This window comes from Pseudophryne corroboree, chromosome 10 (genome assembly GCF_028390025.1).
Source record: "Pseudophryne corroboree isolate aPseCor3 chromosome 10, aPseCor3.hap2, whole genome shotgun sequence".
NCBI classification, from domain to species: domain Eukaryota; kingdom Metazoa; phylum Chordata; class Amphibia; order Anura; family Myobatrachidae; genus Pseudophryne; species Pseudophryne corroboree.
Genome location: NC_086453.1, coordinates 60,938,272 through 60,962,172, shown reverse-complemented (window position 1 = coordinate 60,962,172; position 23,901 = coordinate 60,938,272). Strand labels below are relative to the sequence as shown.

General features: G+C 46.7%; 1 protein-coding gene across 1 annotated transcript; it reads right to left on the bottom strand.

Annotated features, from left to right (window-relative positions):
* Positions 1–6,830: 6,830 nt before the first annotated feature.
* On the bottom strand, positions 6,831–22,943 carry SAXO3 (stabilizer of axonemal microtubules 3). The gene is made up of 5 exons (XM_063942450.1): positions 22,607–22,943; positions 21,710–21,910; positions 20,240–20,401; positions 8,435–8,562; positions 6,831–7,263 (listed from the first exon to the last, which is right to left on the bottom strand). Exons 1-5 carry the CDS (start codon positions 22,700–22,702, stop codon positions 6,861–6,863), a joined length of 990 nt encoding a protein of 329 aa, XP_063798520.1. The 5' UTR covers positions 22,703–22,943; the 3' UTR covers positions 6,831–6,860.
* Between the last annotated feature and the right edge of the window lie 958 nt (positions 22,944–23,901).

Genomic DNA, 23,901 nt, shown 5'->3' with positions numbered 1-23,901 from the left:
AATAGTATTAATTCAAAGCTGGGACAGTATTCCAAGTTAGCAAACTGGGGGTTGGGGATAATTGACATTTCCACTTGCCTCTTAAAGTAGGTAAACACAGTTGAAGTTGAGGAGGTGTAGCGATATATTGTAAACGGAAGAGGATATATTTGATACTTAACATTAATCACTAAGAATAAAGTCAAAGACAACATTTGCTGGCGTTTTACTTTTTTTTTTTTTTTATGTATTAATGACAATATTTAAATTAACATTTTAAATGGTGGTTGCACTACAGAACAGATAAGACAACCAAACACACAACACCAAATGTTGTTGTCCAACTCTCTATTCCACAACTCACCTGTTCAGATGGTGTAACCATTTCCAGTCTAGGACAATTGCTTTGTGACAGACCCCACTGCAAGAACACCCGCTAAGCCTAAAACTTAACAAACAAGCTACCATTCTTTACCGCCATGCACACATGAACAAACCATCCGAAAGAAAAGGGAAACGGACGGTGGGAGAACCAGAACAAAGACGCAGATATTCTGCCTCTCATTACTATTAACTGTAAACATTCCTCCTAACTACTATTGGCTTTTAAAAGCAATCTGACTGCCTTAAAGGGGAAAATACCTGCATATTATTAAAGTGGCAACACCCAAAAGCTCTTATGGTTTAATGTCCTTCATGCTTCTGTCAGCCTTCTGTCAGATTTAGTGCAAAATAATCTTATTGGTCTTTACACAATTGTAGGCCTGTGATCAAGCCTTGTGAAACGTACGTCAGGTCTAAGTGGGTAAGTCACGTGGTGCGCACACGTGACCCACTGGTCCGTCAGCGGCACAGCATTGTGGCAGTAGGAACAGAGGGAGCGTGTGGTTGCCGCTGATCAGAGCGGCCACAGGCAGACGAGACCCCGTGCGGCTGATGAGCGGCGGGGATCATCTTTAACTAAAGACTCTTACATGTGGGACTCTGGGGCGGCATTCCCCTCTTCTCTCTGCAATCTATTTCAAGAGTGGTAACTATACAGACAAGGTGGTGGCCGGTGAATCTATTAACGGCTCCATAGATTTCTTCCACAATGCTGAAAATACCCTGTTTCATTCAATTATATCAGGGTTATAGCCATGAGGACATAAATTGCTTATAAAAATTGATTCAGTGCTATTCTCAGTGGGCAACCTCAGAACAGCAACATGTCTTTTGACAATGTATAATTTTTTTGATATAGGATCAACATTTAATTACAATTTGTTACTAGGTTGCTGGCAGTAGCTGAAAATACATAGTAGGGAACAGCTGATTGTTATATTCAGTGAGCTCTAATAGTGGCTGTAATTATTAGCAGTAGCTGAAATTTGCATAGGAGGGAACAGCTGATTATGATATTCAGTGAGCTCTAATAGTGGCTGTGATTATCTCTACTATCTCTTTTTTTTGTTTAAACTATTGGGGTATATGTAGGAAGATATTTTGGTAAAGAGAGATGGAGTAATATACAATACAAATTAATTTGTTTTATTACTGGCAATAGCCAATAGTGGTCATTTCTCCCTTATCTCTCTTAAAAATGTAACCATTCGGGAGCGTACCGCATCAGAGGCTTATGTGCAGGTTTAAATCTCTGCACTACCTGTTACAAGGCATCAGAGAGTACTTGCTATAGTCTCCTTGCTTGATACCTCCTCTTCCTTCCTTCTGGCCAAGTTGGGTGCACCTACCCTCTCTCATTCCTCGTCCTATACCTGCTGGCAAGACGGGAGAACAGCAGAAGGGGGGTCTATCTGTATCTTGGCCACTTCACACGCCTCTATGTGTTTAAAGAACAAATTACCATGTTATGAATTCAGCATTCCTAAACTGGCTGGCAGTTGTTGAGAAATTGAGATATATATGCCTTACACCTCTGTCAAAGTATGATTGTAATCAATTTTCACTATTACATGAATTCAGCATTTTGAAACCGCTTGGTAGCTGCTGAAAAATTGAGGTATTTGTGCCTCATACCTCTGTCAAGACATGATTGTAATTAACACCTGTTTTTGAATTCAGCATTCTGAAATTGCTTGGTAGCTGCTGAAAAATTGAGGTATATGTGCCTCATACCTCTGTTAAAGCACGATTGTAATTAACAACTCTAAAAAAGGTTGAGGTATTGGTGCCTCATACCTCTGTCAAGACATGATTGTAATTAACACCTGTTTTTGAATTCAGCATTCTGAAATTGCTTGGTAGCTGCTAAAAAATTGAGGTATATGTGCCTCATACCTTTGTTAAAGCACGATTGTAATTAACAACTTTAAAAAAGGTCTCTTAGTGAGTATGCTGTGAGTTCCTTAGAAGTGGATTATCTCTCAGATATGGATGGATCCAGTTGTTGATTACTGAGCTACAATTTCTCCGGTGCAATCATCATATGACCATTTGACATCAAACAACTGTTTCTCCAGATAGCTGTCATCAAGCACTGACAAATCAATTTTAGTTCTCCTGCTCAAACTGCTGGGATGTATGTGGAAGAAATTATGGCAAAGAGATTTGGAGATATATAGCGTGAGTTTTTTTCCAGAAAATAATTATCTCTCAAGACATGGGTGTATCTAGCTGTTGACAACTGAGGCATAACTTTCTTGGTGCGATCATTACATGACTGTTTGATACGAAGCAACTGATTATCCAGATAGCTGTCTTTAAGCACTGATACCTCACACCCCTTCCTTAACCCAGTAAGCAGAATGGTTGACAACTGCTGAAAATGGAGGCACATGTACCTCATACCTCTACATAGCAGCGACTGTGATCCATATTAAAGGTAAATTGATTTCCTTCTGGGTGATTAACACAGGACTATTTGACATAGAACAAATAGGTTTTTTTAAGTACTGGTGCCTCACACCCCTTCATTTTGTATATGCGTGTGATTTAACATAAATTAATTATCATTTTTTCACACAGGTGGCACCATTACATGGCTGACTGATGGCATGCCCATGTCCACTATATTTCTGAGAAACGGCTTCACAGACACTTCTCTTTGTTAATTGGGCCTCATACTGGTGTATAGGTGACCCAACTAAAAATAATCTATCAGTGACCTATGATTCAAACTTATTGCCTTGAGAATTTGTATATGGGCTATACAATTGATAAAGATGATGGTCACATTGTCCAATTTTTAACATATTCTTACTTAGCCACACACCAGTGGTAAGGGAATTATTACGTAGACGGACTTGAACATATAGAATTGTTCTGACAGAGGTCATCTAGATAAGACCATATCTCTCAATATATTTTCGCAAATGATCACATACTTATTAGTGAATTCACACGGACTGTGTAGACTTAAATTTTTAAGGCATATCTAATAAAATTTGTAATTTTAAGATTATTTCATTAATACACATTAATTAATTTTGTTACCTCAGATAAGAGTGCTCCCTACCAGGGTTATCTTGTCTTCTTTGTAGTCTTCTTTACAATTGTAGGCTTAAAGGTAATAACACCAGTACTAATGCGCAGACATACGGCCGTACTGGTGGCATGGGCCTAGTGCCAGAAATACAAGAAAGGATGACCAAAGTACCTGGTATCCATCTTTTCCCCTACTGCTTTTTTTCCAGCTATATAGCTACTGCTGATAGGAGTTTCTACCATGGTTGCAATGTGTGTGGTGCAAAGAGGCCCCTGGGTCCAGAGGGGGCCCACACCGCACCCATGTTGTTTTATACTTACCTTTCCGGAGTCCCGCGACGAGCACTGCAGCTGCTGCAAAAATCACTTCCAAAATGGCCGCCACGCATGCACAGTCGGAAATATGTCTCCGGACCATGGCGGGTGCCATGTTTCCGGAAATCTGCACATGTGCAGTAGACCCCGGCACAATTCCAGAGCCTGCAGCGACGTGGAGAGGAGGGAACCCACCCAGAATCTGCACACGGCTCCCTCCTCTCTTAAAATGCCCCTTAGCCACTGCTCCAGATAATACAGTCCACTGCCATACTCAAGACCCTGCTACTGTCTTCTGGCTTGACTTGCCAGCCACCACAGTCCTCAATGCTCTGCCGTCATCTTCTCTCTCCTTCCAGGAGTTGCTTTGAGGTCCTAACACTAGTGATGAGCGGATTCGGTTTTACTCGGTTTTACTCGGTTCTCAAAACCGAATCTTATTGGCTATCCAAAACACGTGACATCAGTGAGCCAATAAGATTCGGTTTTGAGAACCGAGTAAAACCGAATCCGCTAACACTGCCATTGACTGCTCTGCTCGAGATAACTATTATACGCCATTCTGAGGGGGCAGCGCAATGACACTATGACTGTATTGATCTGCTGTGGTGCAGAATTTAAAATATTGTCACCGGCCTGGTTGCGGATTGGCTAACAGGGAATCTGGCTAGATTCAGTATGGCCAGTGCTGAAAAGCATTATAGGCAGTGCTGACATGCCAAATCAGGAGCAGAGACCAAGTAAGTGTAATCTTGGTCTGGGGATCCTGCACAGATCTAGCACTTATAAATTGCTAAGCACGCCCTCTGTACCCATTGTGCACTGCCAAGGAGGGTGCAGGAGTGCACCTTTATTTTAGCTACCATGATAATAATCTATATTATCTTTACACCAACACCATGTATGGAAGCCATCAAACTGGCCTGTGGTCACAGTGCACAAAGAAACATAGGAGGCCACGGTTAAAGGGACATAGGGAGTTATTCCGACTTGATCGTAGCTGTGCTAAATTTAGCCGTCGGCGGTCAGCCATGCGCTGGTGCACTGCGGTGCCGACGCATGCGCAGTTCTGACCTGATCGCTGTGCTGCGAAGAACTGCAGCGAGCGATCAGGTCAGAATGACCCCCATAGCTGGGAGGTAAAAGGGCATGTTGGCTAAGTTTAGGGAGCGCCGTGGGCATGTCGTCAGGATTGCGGATATGCACCGCTGTGCGCACGTATAAATACACCTGTTTTCAGACACACTAATAATGATGGCGTTTGGGGAACTAAGTGTACAGATAGGGGTAGTGCAGTCACATAGATTCATAACATTCAGCATCGCTTCTTAAAAAGATAGAATAAAGCTCTATGGAGGTTATTTCTGATCATGGTTATACCCGCAATTTAAAAGGGCAATGATTATACTAGCTGTGTTTTGCTAGTAAAATCATTGCCCTTTTAAATTTCGGGTATAAACCCGATCAGAAGTTTCATAAATAAACCCTTATATATCAATTTATTATTGCGGACATTTCTTCTGGGGAACTTAAAGTTACTTCATCATCATCATCATCTGCAGCCTCCCTATATTTTCATAGCAATATTGACACTTAGCGCTCTGATTTGCACAGTGTTGTATTATTATTATTAATAATAATAATAATAAGGGGAGTTTCTTTGCACCTTATAAGAATAAATAGTATTAATACATCTCCTTACACAATATGTACGCACGGTCCCACGACAGTCGTGAAACCACCCCTCGGCGCCCACATCTATAGAACTTGTGATTTTCCACCTTGGTGTAAATTCGGTCCAAAAAAAACCTAAAGTGGCTGAGTAGCCGTCACATTCCTTTCTAATCTGTGTTTTTTAATGTTTCCAGTAATAAAATAACTTTCACCACTTCACGATGGTATTATTGAATACTGCATTACTCAACATGAATAAGGAAGATCATTTATTTAGGGACTGCTGTCAACCAGGATTTACCTGATGGAATTCCAAACACTTACATTCTTTTTTTCTTCTTCTAATATTTTATTAAATGACAGCCTCTTTGATTCTTTCCCTCATTATAAAATGGGGAGAAAGCATACACAGTGTAGCATGTGTGCGGCAATTATTATACTCTTGATGCTGTAAATCCATATTTATGCACTTACATACGAGAAATCCTAAACCAACGTTCATTCCAAGCCTAACAGCCCAACAGAAATCCAGTTATCGAGCACATTATCTCAGTACAGTACATAGTAATATAACAAGGTCAGCTTATGGGTTGGGTTCGTGTGACTGCCGGTCCTCATACCGACGCTCGGCTATTAGGTGGCCGGCAGGGAGAGGGGAGGGGGGGTCAAGTGCAACTAAGCCCCTTGTGGGCTCGCTGTATTTGCCACGCAGCGGGCTAGGTGGCTCACTGCACTGGCTGCAAGTATGGTGGCCAATCCCGGGATCGGGATCCCGGGATTTAGGCCCCAAAATGGCTGGGATTCAATCCCGGGATTGGAAGCTCCAATCCCGGGGATTGAGGGATCAGTGTTGAGCGTCCACAGGACGCTCAAACGCTGCCCGGCTTCCTCCTTCCGGGTCCCCAGCGCAGCATGAGAGGTCACGCTATGCTGTCAGCTGCTGGTGGGAGCCGCCAGCAGCGTTCACAGGATGTTTCCCTCCCCTCCGCCCCCGGTATATGGTGAGTTATGTGTGCGGGGCGGGGTGGGGCGAGGGGGCGGCCACCTAGGTAAAAGCCAATCCCGGGAATCCCGGGATTGGCCATTTTTCAATCCCGATACCTGGGATTGAAAAAATGGCCTGGGATTGGCTTCCCTTGCTGCAAGTTGTATTCCCACTCTATGGGTGTCGTGGAATAGTCCCTGTTGGTCGGCATGCCGACCGGCAGGCTATTCAGCGTTCGGGATTCCGGCGCAGGTGTTTTGACCGGTGGTCTCCCGCCCGTCGGTCACATAACCGCATCCCCAGCTTACACCTTACCATCTACAATAACAAACCAGAGAGGAATACATTAATGTGTTTTGTTTTTCCAGTTGCCTCGATCTTTCATTTGTAAATAAAAAAAAGCAATTCTCTATTAATAATGAACTATTTTCTATAATCGCTATGACAGATGTTTCAGTTGGACCGTTTATTGTGCCTTGTGTTACACGGCAACTGGCCGGTTACTGCCATACGTATCATATTCTTTTTCGTACATCTTAGGCACGGATGTTATCTCAGCTCCGGGATGTGGCATTGTCCAGGGGCATTCCAGCGGGCAGTAAACATCCCGGGACCTTTTGGCATCCAGGGGCCAGTGGTAGGTCTCCTGTGCCAGAGTTTTAAGTCCTCTGTGAGGGACAGATTTTGCACGTGGCGGTATCCGTGGCAATTTTGTGGCTACGGGAAACTGCATGGTGTCACGCATTGGAGGGGGGCGACGAAGTGTTGGCAGCATCTCCTTGGGCAAAGGGTTCTCTTTCATGCCATGCCCCCAGGCCTTAGGGTAATCCTCAGCCTGCCAGTATGTTAAGGCATCTTTTTTGGCATAGCCCTCCAGTTCTTTCCTAGGCAGAAGAAGACGGAAATACAGACATAAGAAAAGTGATGTAACCTGAGTATAACCTGTTCACTGGTAGAAAGATGACGGGCATTGGTGTAACAACAGCTGGAGTAATCTATGCTGTGCTACGGGCCCCAACAATGCTGGTCTATCCTCTCCAGGGGCCACTGCTCTTATGTATGAGCATGCATGTGGGGAACCTGTTTGGACTTTTAATTCCAGAACTGAAACCGCAAATGTGGCGTCACTAAGTCTGAGCTGCCCCTTGTGCAGAAGAGCTGGGAGGAGGAATCTGGGGACAGATTGCCCCTATATTTGACTGGAGGATGAGTCATACACCCTTATGTGGGGGAACTGGCTGTCTCCTCCCCCTGAGCAGAGTAGGGTGCACTCTATGTAACTGATCTGATGCTGCTTCCAAGTATTATGTTATGCTCATTCCCGGGCGGAGTCACCCCTACATGTGTGAAAGGAGCCACCCTGGAGAGAGTATAACATGTACGATGCTGAAATCAAGAGCAGGGCTGGACCAGTTACAAACAGCACACTGATATATGTTATGCTCACTCCTGGGCGAAGGGGGCGTATTATTACCCAAACACATAGCACACGGGATACGGTCGTTAGGCCGACACAGCTTAGGTCGACATGCGTTAGATCGGCATGTACTAGGTCGACAGGTCAAAAGGTCGACACGAGTTTTTCACCTTTTTTATTTTTTGGTCTTTTTCATACTTGATGATCCACGTGGACTACAATTGGGAATGGTAACCTGTGCCGAGCACAGCGAGGCACCTTTGCTTGCCATGCAAGGGTCCACGGTGCACTATCTGGGGTTCCCCGTCACTTTTCGAAGAAAACGACACCAAAAAAGTCCAAAAACCCATGTCGACCTTTGACCTGTCGACCTAGTACATGTCAACCTAATGACCATGTTGACCTATTGTCCCTGTTGACCTAATGCATGTCAACCTTCCATGGTCAACCTAATGACTGTCGACCTAAGCTGAGTCGACCCAACGACCCGTACCCTAGCACACAGGGGACTATATAACAGAACTCCTACACACAGGTGACAGGATCACTATTGTATCACTGCAGCCAGAACAGTGACATGTTTCCTAAAGACTCCTTATACCAGACGTGTGAGAGGGAGACATGGTGGTGTTACTCACGTGGTAAATGCCCGGAAGTCCCGCGCCGTAGTGGACGCATATATGTCATTCAGGCTCAAGACTCCATTGTCTCTTATATAGAAAGGTTCTCCAGACACAATCTTGTTTTCAGTAGTTGCCACTAATGACTAAACACCAACATATTATCGACACGACACCAACATATTATCGACACGTGACATGTGCACAGTTCAATCAACATTATTCACAAACGTTTGTAACTAGCACGTGTTTATGCATTTCTTTTATTCATGTGAGCTCCTATTTCTGATAGATGCTTTGTCGAAACATGTTTCTAACCTTCAGCCAACTTTAACTTCTTAGTTTGTACATGGGGGGTCATCGCTTTGCAGAAGTGCGAACGCTTGTGCAACAGAGCGCCTGCAAAAAATGTTTGTGCAAAACAAGACCAGCCCTGTAGTTACTTATCCTGTGCGTTGATTCTAACGACGGAGTGACGGCTTTTGACGTCACACACCCGCCCAGCGAACACCCTAGCCACGGCTGGGTTTTTTCAGCCATGCCTGTGTTTTTCTAAGCACTCCCTGAAAACGGTCAGTTGACAACCAGAAACGCCCACTTCATGTCAATATTCCTGCGTTCGGGCGTGCGACAGGAATGTTCGTTATACTCTGTGCAAACCCACGATGGTCATTGTACCCGCACGATGCGACTGCGCATTGTGGTGCGTACGCATGCGCAGAAATTACGATTTTTAGCCTGATCGATGCGCTGCGAACAACGGCAGCTAGCGATCAACTCGGAATGACCCCATAGTCTCTCGTAACTTATCATAAATAGAAATTTTTACTTACCTTTGTTTTTCTGTTATCTGTATGTTGCGTTTCTGTGTTACTATGATCTTTTTACCATTTAGCCAGTTAATTATGTTGCTGGCCTTTGGCTACAACATAAAACTAGTCTGTAGACATACTGTATACACAGGGGCGGATTGGGACGCTGGGACTCCATGGCGGTTTCTGGTTGGCCGTTCCCTTTGTCCCATCAGTGGCCGCCCCCCCCTTCCCCCCCCATTACAAGGCCATCCGCTGCAATCGGAGCTTGTGCAGCGTTACCTGACAGAAAGAGTGCTTTTGAAATTCCAGCCACCGTGGGGTTGTGGTGGTTTCCTATGCGGCGGCCGCACAGGAGAGGAGAGTTTTTATCTCCGAGCAGCAGCACCACCAGCGGCGGAGGCGGCAGCGCTACCAGCAAGCGGAAGCAGCAGCATCACCAGCGGCAGCAGCGTTACCAGCAAGCGGAAGCAGCAGCATCACCTGCGGCGGAGGCGGCAACGTTACCAGCAAGCGGAAGCGGCAGCATCACCAGCGGCAGAGGCAGCAGCGTTACCAGCGAGTGGAGGCGGCAGCAGTGGTCCCCCCCTTCCCCAGGTAACCTGTTAAAAATAAAATTTAATGCAATTGTTGAGCCACTGTGATGTGGTGAGAGGGGGTGTAGTATGGTATGCCAGCGGCCAGGCTCCCGGCGACCAGCATACCGGCGCCGGAAGGCCGACCGCCAGCATACCGACAGCATGGTGAGTGCAAATGAGCCCCTTGCCGGCTCGCTGAGGGGGGTCGTGGACCCCCACGAGGGAGAAAAACTGTCGGTATGCCGGCTGACAGGATTCCGGCACCGGTATACTGTGCGCCGGGATCCCGACAGTCGGCAACCTGAAGACCACCCGTGAGAGGGAGGGAGGGTTGCCGGCCACTGTGGGGGAAGAGAGCCGCTGATTGGGGGAGTGAGAGGGGGGTTGCCAGGTGCTGCGGGGGACAGAGATGGCAGGTTTGCTGGAGGCTGCTGGGGGAAGAAAGGGAGGTTGCAACATACTGTACCGGGGGGAGAGAGTGGGGGGAGAGAGGGAGGCTGTTGGTGGCTGTATACTGCTGGGGTATTTGCTGGCTGTATGTTGGCTACTTATGTGCATTGAATCTGACCAGGTAATCTCACCCGGCAGCTGCATGCATGGAGGCAAGGGAAACTGAAACAGTCAGTGTGTCCGTATGTCAGCATCTGTCTGTGTTATGTTTGTGTGTGTGTCATCGTCCGTGTGTCAGTGTCTGCATGTGTGTAGGAGTCTGTGTGTATAGGCTTCTGTGTGTCAGCATCTGTGTGTCAAGCAACACCGTGTCAGCATCTGTCTGTGTGTCACCATCAGTGCATCAATATCGGTTTGTGTGTCGGCGTCAGTGAGTCAGTGTCTGTTAGCATCAGTGTGTCAGCATCTGTTTATCAGCATCTGTGTGTCTGTGTCACGCTCTACCTGGTGCAATGTGTATAATGTGCTCTACCTGGCGAAATGTGTATAATGTACTTTACCTGGTGCAATGTGTATAATGTGCTTTACCTGGTGCAATGTGTATAATGTGCTTTACCTGGTGCAATGTGTATAATGTGTTTTACCTGGTGCAATGTGAATAACGTGCTTTACCTGGTGCAATGTGTATAACGTACTCTGCCTGGTGCAATGTGTATAACATGCTCTGCCTGGTGCAATGTGTATAATGTGCTTTACCTGGAGCAATGTATATAATGTGCTTTTCCTGGTGCAATGTGTATAATGTGCTCTGCCTGGCGCAAAGTGTATAATGTGCTTTACCTGGTGCAATGTGTATAACGTGCTCTGCCTGGTGCAATATATATAACGTTCTCTACCTGGTGCAATGTGTATAATGTGCTTTACCTGGTGCAATGTGTATAACGTGCTCTGCCTGGCACAATGTGTATAACGTGCTCTGCCTGGTGCAATGTGTATAACGTGCTCTACCTGGCGCAATGTACACAATGTGCTTTACCTGGTGCAATGTGTATGTGTGCTTTAACTGGTGTCAGCATCAGTGCATCAACATCGGTTTGTGTGCCGGCGTCAGTGAGTCAGTGTCTGTTAGCATGAGTGTGTCAGCATCTGGCTATCAGCATCTGTGTGTCTGTGTCATGCTATACCTGGTGCAATGTGTATAATGTGCTCTACCTGGCGTAATGTGTATAAGTGCTCTACCTGGTGCAATGTGTATAATGTGCTTTACCTGGTGCAATGTGTATAACGTGCTCTGCCTGGTGCAATGTGTATAATGTGCTTTACTTGGTGCAATGTGTATAACGTACTCCGCCTGGTGCAATGTGTATAACGTACTCCGCCTGGTGCAATGTGTATAACGTACTCCGCCTGGTGCAATGTGTATAACGTACTCCGCCTGGTGCAATGTGTATAACATGCTCTGCCTGGTGCAATGTGTATAATGTGCTTTACCTGGAGCAATGTATATAATGTGCTTTACCTGGTTCAATGTGTATGTGTGCTTTACCTGGTGCAATGTGTATAATGTGCTCTGCCTGGCACAAACTGTATAATGTACTTTACCTGGTGCAATGTGTATAACGTGCTCTGCCTTGTGCAATATATGTAACGTTCTCTACCTTGTGCAATGTGTATAATGTGCTTTACCTGGTGCAATGTGTATAATGTGCTCTGCCTGGTGCAATGTGTATAACATGCTCTGCCTGGTGCAATGTGTATAACATGCTCTGCCTGGTGCAATGTGTATAACGTGCTCTACCTGGCACAATGTACATAATGTGCTTTACCTGGTGCAATGTGTATGTGTGCTTTACCTGGTGCAATGTGTATAATGTGCTCTGCCTGGCGCAAAGTGTTTAATGTGCTTTACCTGGTGCAATGTGTATAATGTGCTCTGCCTGGCGCAAAGTGTATACCATGCTCTACCTGGCGTAAAGTGTAGAACGTGCTCTATCTGGCGCAATATGTATAACATGCTCTACCTGGCGCAGTGTGTATAGGAGGTTCTACCTGGTGCAATGTGTATAAGCGGCACTACTGTGTGGTGTAATGTGAATTGACGCTATTATGTGGCCACGCCCCTTCCCCACAAAGTCACGCCCCTAAAATTTTGCTGCGCGCCTCTGGCGCACACTTTCCATCCCGGCATGTGACCGGGCCTTCTGAGCAGCAATCCTGCCCACTTCACAGACTCCACCCCCTCAACAGAACAGACCCCACCCCTATTAGGGCTCCTTCCATAAAGGCTGGTTTTCGATCCCAATCCGCCCCTGCTATATAGTCATCCAATGCACAGAGCTGGTCATTGTCATATCCAAGACGGGGCAAACACAGGAATACTAGAGGGTGGGGGCATTTCCAAATGCTTTGCTTTAGAACAAGATGAGAAGAAAATCTATTTTTTCAGTTATGAAGAAGGAAGGTAATAGGTAGAATACTTGAAGGTGCTTCTCACGGGAATTAAAGGGTGTGGGGGTATCTAACTGCTGCCAGCTATAGCAGTGTTTTCAGTACTATAATTTTTTTAATATCCCCCATCCTGCTAGGTGCCTTCCTGTAAGCTGATATATCTCAGACACCAGGGCATAAGTCCATAACAGGGGCCAGGAGGGGAGATACTGGCTGGTGCCCACATTACCAACACCCCAACCCCCACAGCCCCCAGAGACACACTCCCCCCTGCCAAGAACCTATGCCCCGCAGCACCGAGACACACTCCCCTCTACCAACACCCTAAGAGTGTTTGCATTTAGAGATCATGTGATATTATTTGCATAATGCTATATGGGTGTATTACATAAAAGACCAGGCATGTGGACTTCTTTACCATGACAAAAGATGCCCATCAGAGCACCACTGCAAGGTGTGGTAGTCAGTCAATTAGGTGATGACAGGGTATGTGCAATATCTTTATTTCTCTCAGGGTGTGTGATCACGATTGAGATACGAGTATAGCAAAGATTAGAAAAGTGGATGCACTCAACTGAATAAAAAAAAATCTGCTTTTGATCAAGTGACCGTTGGCAGTGGATGACCAATGAGAAATCATGAACTCAATGCCTGTGCTAAAAGGGTTGCCCTGTATCTGCTGTCCGCTCCAGAAAGTTGAGCCAATGATAGTACAGAGAGGAGAGAAGATCTGAATTCTAATAGGAAGTACATGTACACATTAACTGCAACTATATAATATAATCGTTGTGTGTCTATAGAGGGCTATGACACTGTGTGTGGGTGATAAAGTGTTAAGTCTCAAATATTATCCAACATCAATAGTAATTCTAGCATATATGTGTGACACAGCAGTACCAGTTAATCAAAGGTATCTTTGTTAAAAGTCTTAAGAAACACAGAAACCAACACCCTAACCACAGCTGCACCCAGAGACATACTCCCCTCTACCAACACCCCAACCACAGCTGCACCCAGAGACATACTCCCCTCTACCAACAACCCAACCACAGCTGCAACCAGAGACATACTCCCCTCTACCAACACCCCAATCACAGCTGCACCCAGAGACATACTCCCCTCTACCAACACTCCAACCACAGCTGCACCCAGAGACATACTCCCCTCTACCAACACCCCAACCACAGCTGCACCCAGAGACATACTCCCCTCTACCAACACTCCAACCACAGCTGCACCCAGAGACATACTCCCCTCTGCCAAGACCCCAACCACAGCTGCACCCAGAGACATACTCCCCTCTACCAACACCCCAACCACAGCTGCACCCAGAGATATACTCCTCCATACCAACACCCCAACCACAGCTGCACCCAGAGACATATTCCCCCTAGCAACACCCCAACCACAGCTGCACCCAGAGACATACTCCCCGAAACCAACACCCCAATCACAGCTGCACCCAGAAACATACTCCCCTCTACCAACACCCCAACCACAGCTGCACCCAGAGACATACTCCCCCCTACCAATAGCCCAACCACAGCTGAACCCAGAGACATACTCCCCCCTACTAAAACCCCAACCACAGATGAACCCAGAGACATACTCCCCCCTACCAACACCCCAACCACAGCTGCACATAGAGACATACTCCCCTCTACCAACACCCCAACCACAGCTTCACCCAGAGACATACTCCCCACTACCAACACCCCAACCACTGCTGCACTAAGAGACATACTCCCCCCTACCAACACCCCAACCACAGCTGCACCCAGAGGCATACTCCTCCATACTAACACCCCAACCACAGCTGCACCCAGAGACATACTCCACCCTACCAACACCCCAACCACAGCTGCACCCAGAGATATACTCCTCCATAACAACACCCCAACCACAGTTGCACCCAGAGACATATTCCCCCTAGCAACACCCCAACCACAGCTGCACCCAGAGACATACTCCCACAAACCAACACCCCAATCACAGCTGCACCCAGAAACATACTTCCCCCTACCAATACCCCAACCACAGCTGCACCCAGAGACATACTCCCCCCTACCAATACCCCAACCACAGCTGCACCCAGAGACATACTCCCCCCTACCAATACCCCAACCACAGCTGCACCCAGAGACATACTCCCCACTACCAACACCCCAACCACAGCTGCACCCAGAGACATACTCCCCCCTACCAACACCCCAACCACAGCTGCACCTAGAGACATACTCCCCTCTACCAACACCCCAACCACAGCTTCACCCAGAGACATACTCCCCTCTACCAACACCCCAACCACAGCTGCACCCAGAGACATACTCCCCTCTACCAACACCCCAACAACAGCTGCACCCAGAGACATACCCCCCTACCAACACCCCAACCACAGCTGCACCCAGAGGCATACTCCTCCATACTAACACCCCAACCACAGCTGCACCCAGAGACATACTCCACCCTACCAACACCCCAACCACAGCTGCACCCAGAGATATATTCCTCCATAACAACACCCCAACCACAGTTGCACCCAGAGACATATTCCCCCTAGCAACACCCCAACCACAGCTGCACCCAGAGACATACTCCCACAAACCAACACCCCAATCACAGCTGCACCCAGAAACATACTCCCCCCTACCAATACCCCAACCACAGCTGCACCCAGAGACATACTCCCCCCTACCAATACCCCAACCACAGCTGCACCCAGAGACATACTCCCCCCTACCAAAACCCCAACCACAGCTGAACCCAGAGACATATTCCCCCTAGCAACACCCCAACCACAGCTGCACCCAGAGACATACTCCCATAAACCAACAACCCAATCACAGCTGCACCCAGAAACATACTCCCCTCTACCAACACCCCAACCACAGCTGCACCTAGAGACATACTCCCCCCTACCAATACCCCAACCACAGCTGAGCCCAGAGACATACTCCCCCCTACCAACACCCCAACCACAGCTGCACCTAGAGACATACTCCCCTCTACCAACACCCCAACCACAGCTTCACCCAGAGACATACTCCCCACTACCAACACCCCAACCACAGCTGCACCCAGAGACATACTCCCCCCTACCAACATCCCAACCACAGCTGCACCCAGACACATACTCCCCTCTACCAACACCCCAACCACAGCTGCACCCAGACATATACTCTCCTCTACCAACACCCCAACCACAGCTGCACCCAGAGACATACTCCCCTCTACCAACACCCTAAACACAGCTGCACCCAGAGACATACTCCCCTCTACCAACCCCAACTGCACACAGACACATACTCCTCTCTACCAACACCCCAACCACATCTGCACCCAGCGATATACTCCTCCATACCAACACCCCAACCACAGCTGCACCCAGAGACATATTCCCCCTAGCAACACCCCAACCACAGCTGCACCCAGACACATACTCCCCTCTACCAACACCCCAACCACAGCTGCACCCAGACATATACTCTCCTCTACCAACACCCCAACCACAGCTGCACCCAGAGACATACTCCCCTCTACCAACACCCTAAACACAGCTGCACCCAGAGACATACTCCCCTCTACCAACCCCAACCACAGCTGCACCCAGACACATACTCCTCTCTACCAACACCATAAACACAGCTGCACCCAGAGACATACTCCCCCCTGCCAACACCCCAACCACAGCTGCACCCAGAGACATACTACCCCCTACCAACACCACAACCACAGCTGCACCCAGAGACATACTACCCCCTACCAACACCCCAACCACAGCTGCACCCAGAGACATACTACCCCCTAACAACACCCCAACCACAGCTGCACCCAGACATATACTCTCCTCTACCAACACCCCAACCACAGCTGCACCCAGACACATACTCCTCTCTACCAACACCATAAACACAGCTGCACCCAGAGACATACTCCCCCCTGCCAACACCCCAACCACAGCTGCAACCAGAGACATACTCCCCCCTACCAACACTCCAACCACAGCTGCACCCAGACATATACTCTCCTCTACCAACACCCCAACCACAGCTGCACCCAGTGATACACTCCCCTCTACCAACACCCCAGTCATGTGCGGTGAGGTGAGGCAGAGCCTTTCCTGTCATACTAACACTTGCGCCAGAGTTTTGACTATATAAAGTATATGTAAAATACAAAGAATATATTAGAAATAGTCTATGACAGGTGAGGCAGTGCCCCCCCTCATCCCCCCCCCGACAATTTTTTTCCGCTCATCTCTGATCAAACTCACCAAATTTCCAGTAGTATACACTGCTGCATCTGTGCATAATGCCCACATGTATATACTGCTGCACCTGTGTATAATGCCCACATGTATATACTGCTGCTCCTGTGTATAATGCCCACATTTATGTACTGCTACACCTGTGTATAATGCACACATGTATATACTGCTGCACCTGTGTATAATGCCCACATGTATATACTCCTACACCTGTGTATAATGCCCACATGTATATACTGCTGCACGTGTCTATAATGCCCACATGTATATATTGCTGCACCTGTGTATAATGCCCACATGTATACTGTATACTTCTGCACCTGTGTATAATGCCCACATGTATATACTGCTGCACCTGTGTATAAAGCCCGCATGTATATACTGCTGCACCTGTGTATAATGCCCACATGTATATACTGCTGCATCTGTGTATAATGTCCACATATATATACTGCTACACCTGTGTATAATGCCCACATGTACATACTGCTGCACATGTGTATAATGCCCACACATATATACTGCTGCACCCGTGTATAATGCCTACACGTATATACTGCTGCACCTGTGTATAATTCCCACACGTATATACTGCTGCACCTGTGTATAATGCCCACATGTATATACTGCTGCACCTGTGTATAACACCCACATGTATATACTGCTGCACCTGTGTATAAAGCCCACATGTATATACTGCTGCACCTGTGTATTATGCCAACATGTATATATTGCTGCACCTGTGTATAATGCCCACACGTATATACTGCTGCACCTGTGTATAATGCCCACATGTTTATACTGCTGCACCTGTGTATAATGCCCACATGTATATATTGCTGCACCTATGTATAAAGTCCACACGTATTTACTGCTGCACCTGTGTATAACACCCACATGTATATACTGCTGCACCTGTGTATAATGCCCACATGTATATACTGCTGCACCTGTGTATTATGCCAACATGTATATATTGCTGCACCTGTGTATAATGCCCACACGTATATACTGCTGCACCTGTGTATAATGCCCACATGTATATACTGCTGCATCTGTGTATAATGCCCAGATGTATATACTGCTGCACCTGTGTATAATGCCCACATGTATATACTGCTGCACCTGTGTATAATGCCCACATGTATATATTGCTGCACCTGTGTATAAAGTCCACACGTATATACTGCTGCACCTGTGTATAATGCCCACATGTATATACTGCTGCACCTGTGTATAATGCCCACATGTATATACTGCTGCACCTGTGTATAATGCCCACATGTATATACTGCTGCACCTGTGTATAATGCCCACATGTATATACTGCTGCACCTGTGTATAATGCCCACATGTATATACTGCTGCATCTGTGTATAATGCCCAGATGTATATACTGCTGCACCTGTGTATAATGTCCGCTGCACCTGTGTATAATGCCCAAATGCATTCATGGGCTCATATATTGTGTCTAAATTTGTCTCTGGTACTAGCCAGTGCCCCCTGAGCCATTTACATCACTGCACGTCCCTGCAAGCAACACCCCAAGCACAGCTGCACCCAGAGACACATTCACATTTGAGAATGTTGACATTTTACATGTCGATCTAATGTCCATGTCAACATTCCATCGAAATTTAGAACCTGCTAACATCCTGGTATTCTGACTGGAACCCATCAAATTTTGATGCCACTGTCCTGATGCTACCCCTGCCCACTATTCACCCCACATGGGATCTTACAGGGTAGCACACTGCTTCTGGGCCCTGCATGTATCTGACCTGGAGGCCTTTGTGCTCGGACGTAATGCAAACAGACGCCCGGCTTCCTTTCCATCATGGGTGCCCGGCTCATATAAGCGTAGGGCAGCCAAGAGAAGGTGAAAATCGGATAGGATCCTGTAAGTAAGGTAAGTCTTCCCTCCACCCTGTGGCTGAGTGGGTGTAATTGGGGGATCGGTATGAAATACCTCCAATTAAAATCCCGACGGTCGAAATCCCGACAGCAATTGACCGACGGTCAAAATCCCAACAAGGTCAAAATACCGACATGGACAAAATACCGACATTTAAAATACCGACAAGGTCAAACTACTGACATGTAAAATGCCGACAGGCCAAAATGCCGACGTGTGTTTTTCATTGTTTTTGTGTGTATGTCGACATAGGTTTTTGTGTGTATGTCGACATGGACACCGTATAAGTGTACCGCGTCCCCACGCATGGCTCGCTGCGCTCGGCACACTATTATATTCCCCCTCCAGGTCCAAACTGGGATGGTAACGTATGAACAAGTCGGTTTCAATGAAAAAAAATCATGAAAAACTCATGTCAGCATTTTACATGTCGGGATTTTGACCGTCGGGATTTTGATTGGAGGTAAATTGACTGCATCCCGTAATTGGACCCTGCAACTGGGTGTCACAAGCAGGATAAGTGTTTGGAGGGCGTGCGTGGGTGTGGAGATGGAAATGTGAGCTATTCAGAGGTGAGTCCACACGGAGATGCTTCTGATCCCCAATGGATCTCTTGCACCGAGGACATTTGTTTTTCATCTCATTTTCTTTTTCAAACTTTTTATTTTTGAACTGACGCCATATGAAAAGCTGATGGAAATGTGAATAGATTGGAGCAGAATGTTTGGATTAGGCATTGAATGCATGTTTATGTTCTAGGAACACACCTTAGAACTACCTCTCAGTATTCTGAGTTCCTCCCACAATGGTGGTGGCTCCAGCAAATGGACTGCAGTTCTGAGGGGGTGCATTAAACAGTATTCGGAGATTGGGGGGACATGATTATGATAGTTATTGATGACATGATATTGCTTGACACCTCTCTAGGTGGTGCTAGACACACCCCTCAAGTGGCACTAGACACGCCCATCTAGCAGCACTAGAAATACCCCTCTAGCAGCACTAGACACGCCCCTCTAATGGCACTGGACAAGCCCCTCTAGCATCACAAGACACACCCCTCTAGCGGTGCTAGGCACACACCTCTAGCAGCAATAGACACGCCCCTCTAATGGCACTGGACAAGCCTCTCTAGCATCACAAGACACACCCCTCTATTGGCACTAGACCTCAGCATTAGACATGCCCATCTAATTTGGCACCAATTTTTACTTTCTGGATTTCCCTGGTTGCAGACCCTAATGGAATGCCCTGCACATGCCTATGATGAGAAGAAACATTATGTATATGTTATATGTAAATATGTGATGAGCAGTCTGTGTTCTCTTCCGGCTGTCTATGAAATGTCATTATCTAGTAATAGGACCCATGTGCGCTGTAAACCTGAAATACGCAGTACAGTGTAACCCTAACCTGTGATGGTCCCTTGTTGAGGTGATTTTCCAGAGTGAAGGGCTGAGGTCCTGCGTGGAAGGTGCTGGTGGTGGCCTGAGCTGGAGCCCCCAGGAATTGTGATTTCATTTCGGAGCTCTGGTTTACTGGATCCAGTGGGGTCCTCCATTCCCTTAGTTTTAGCTGCATGACATATTGTAAAACTGGTATTTAATCATTACAAGAAGATGAGATAATAACAAAAGCAGTAAACTCTGTTTTTGATTTCTGAACCATGCGTTTGCTGCTGATATCATACACAATAGCAGCCCAAAGTGTATAACTCTAAACATATAATAAAAACACATAATAAGGACCGCCCACAATCCACCCAGACCCAATCCTGATCTGACCAACCTTGACAAAATTGGAGCAAAACCGCACCCACTTTTAGGCCACCCCCCACTGATGGCCCAAGAATTGGAATGGTCCTGGCAAATTGTAGAGCTTGTACCCTTTCATACGGGATGGTATCGGAATTGGGACGCCAGTGGTCAGAATACCGACAGCGGCATCCTGACGTTCAGGATCCCGACTCATACTAGGTAAGTATTCTATCTCTAATCCCCAAACCCCCTAACCCTATAACCCTATCCTTCGCTACCCGCAGCCCAGGGCGTATTAACAGAGGCCCGCGTCCATCCACCTCTGTTTGGGCCCTCTCCTCTGTAGCCAGCGTATGTCTGCCCAATAGAGTTTGAGCACTAGAGGGGCACAGAATCTATTGCGCATACGCAAATGGAGTGGTGGCCATTTTCCCAGGGGTTTCCTTACTGCGCATGCGCATATTTGCTGAGAGATGCTGCAGCCGGAGGAGGACTCCGGAGAGGTGAGTATTTAAAACATTGGTGCAGGGTGTGCGGTGTGAGCTTCCCTGTACCCCAGAGGCTGTGTGCACCGCACACACTACACCCATTATAGATACGCCACTACCGCAGCCTATCCCTAACCCCCCCCCCCCCCCCGCCAAAGCTTAACCCTAACCCTCCCTGGTGGTGTCCAAACCTAACCCTTCCTCCCCGTAGCCTAAACCTAATCCTCCTTCCCCCGCAGCCTAACCCTAACCCTCCCCGGTGGCGCCTAAACCTATCCCCCCCTCCCCGCAACCTAACCCATCCAACCCTGCAGACTAAGCCTAACCTTCCTCCCGCAGCCTAAACCTAACCTCTCCCCATCCCCCCCACCCCTGCGGCCTGACCCTAAGCAGCCCCACATACTTACGTCGGGATCCCGGCAATCGGGATTTCGACTGCCGGGATTCCAAACATCATACATAGGCCCTATAAAGATGTATAGCCAAAGGGGTCCAGGAGACATGCCTGCCTTTCCAGACATCCGGGAGAGCCACCTGTGATTCGGTAGCATCCCCGGCGTTCAGGTAGACTACCAGTGTATTTAGTCAGTGGAAGCTACAAGCAGATTAGTACATTATGAGATGAATTCACCTCTCACCTTGTCCCACAGATCCTTGTTATAATGAACCTTCCAATGAGGTGGAGGGAGAGGGTGGTTGGGCTGCGCCAGGACACCCCCTGGGTACTTCCTGGCATGAGCGCTGCCCGAGGTCGTCTCATATATACTGATCAGTCCATCACATGCTCTGATGTCACTCGTCTGCTGCTGCACTGGTGGCAGAGGCTCGAAGAGGGATGACTGGGAAACAGAGCACAAATATCATGTAACATCACTGTATGTAAGAAATACTCAATAGGCCACAAACACTGATATACTGTAGTATTAGTGTATATATAAATCGTATATGGCAAATGAAACATTGATATAGTAACATGAACACTACATACACAGCATTGAGCAATGTAGTATAGTTGCTTACTGTAAACTGCCATATTTCTGTGAATGTCCATTTCACATACAAATCTGGAGCAATCATCTTGCCACTTTGTGAAACAAACCAAATTATTATATCTCCAAAACTCACGTAGATATTAATGGCAGCTGTGTAATATATATTATATATGCAGTTACAGCATACCTCCCAACATGACCCTCTCCAGGAGGGACACAATGCTCTGCTTCTGGACTTTTCTCTTAATTTATGATAGCCATCACCTGTGTTGAACAGTTTAATGGATAAGAAAGGTGTTTCAGCACAGGTGCTGGCAATCATAAATTAAGAGAAAAGTCCAGGAACAGAGCATTGTGTCCCTCCTGGAGAGGGTCATGTTGGGAGGTATGGTTACAGGATTTCTCCCCCTGGTAGTTGTACTTTTTCACTGTAGATTAATGCATGAATTACACGTAACCATTTCCTCTACTGTATATGTATCCAGTATATTATTATAATAACCAAGGTAAAATCTTGTAGGAGATTGCTAATTCTCACATTACCTGGATGTGTGCAGGGGGGAAAGGAACCTGAGCCCTGTAGTTGTGCCCAACGCCGGTACTGGTTAGATGCCAGTCTTGTCTCCTTTCCAGAGCCATTATAATAGCACCGAAACAAAATAATGCAGAGAGATAGCAGGGCACCAAAGTCTGCAGCCAGGAGGTCTAGTGACTTAGCATACGGCTATTGTATTGTGTGACCTGTTGTTGTCCTGTGGCCATGGTGATAGGCCACGCCTCCTCCTTTACAGCACTGAGCCACACACAAACAAAATCAGAGGTTGTTTACCTACGACTGAGACTCTCTCTGTCAAGTATGTGAATGCTGGGACTTGTGGTTCTACAACAGCTGAAGCGTTTATTAACGGGCAGATTTACTAAAGCTTCAGACAGGTGTAGGTGTTACCCCTAGCAACCGATCAGATTCTATAATGTTCTAGAATGCAATAGAGAAATTATAGCTTATATCTGATTGGTTGCTAGGGGCAACACCTGCACGTTTCATTTTTAGAAGCTTTAGTAAATCTACCCCTAGGAATCTTTTGTGTCAAGTCAATTTGGAAATAGTTGTCATGTTTGCTTTTCCGCATGAATACTTTTATTTAAATATTATGCCATACCTGGCAACACTTGGAAAGGGGGGCCATTGTGCTGGCACCAACAGTGTGCCGTAATGGGGTGTGGCTGCACTTAAGGCCCCGTTGTTCGTCACAGAGCTGCTGGGCTAACCAAGGCGGAATGACGGAACAGTGTGGTCTATTCATGTAGGAGTCGAAAAATGAATTGATACTTATCACTATATATCGCATCGGTCTGTCGGTCCGATGTTATATATAGATGTTATAAGTAGCAATTCATGTAGACTCACCCTTCCGGTGAAGCGATGCAGTATTCTAGGCTCCAGCGATGCTGTCTCCTCCAGCGGCGCTCCTCTGCAGTCTTGAAGTAAACCAGCGGGTCCTTCTGCGTATGCGCCGCAGTGGCAAACGCAGGATTTCCATGGGGGGGGTTCCGTACATATACTGTATGTACGTGTGGGTATATATATATCTCTATATATATATATATATATCTCTATATATATATATATATATATATATACAGACACATATATAATTATTGCGCAGATATATATCCATAAATTATATATGTCATATATATATATATATATATATATATATATATAAGAAAACACAATTCCTGAGTGCGCTGTATTGATTGTATAGATTTGACGGAAGTCCTTCCCAATGGGTATATCTTATACTGTGCAGGATTTTCTGGGTTCCTTCAAAAAGGTG

Bases quoted from the DNA above. Each gene is read 5' to 3' on its own strand.
- SAXO3 (XM_063942450.1), bottom strand. From the start codon at position 22,702: ATGGCTCTGGAAAGGAGACAAGACTGGCATCTAACCAGTACCGGCGTT. The intron at 21,911-22,606 runs GTAATGTGAGAA...TCTGTTTCCCAG, and splicing joins TCCCCCCTGCACACATCCAG to TCATCCCTCTTCGAGCCTCT. The intron at 8,563-20,239 runs GTTAGGGTTACA...GTTGGTGTTTAG, and splicing joins TCAACAAGGGACCATCACAG to TCATTAGTGGCAACTACTGA.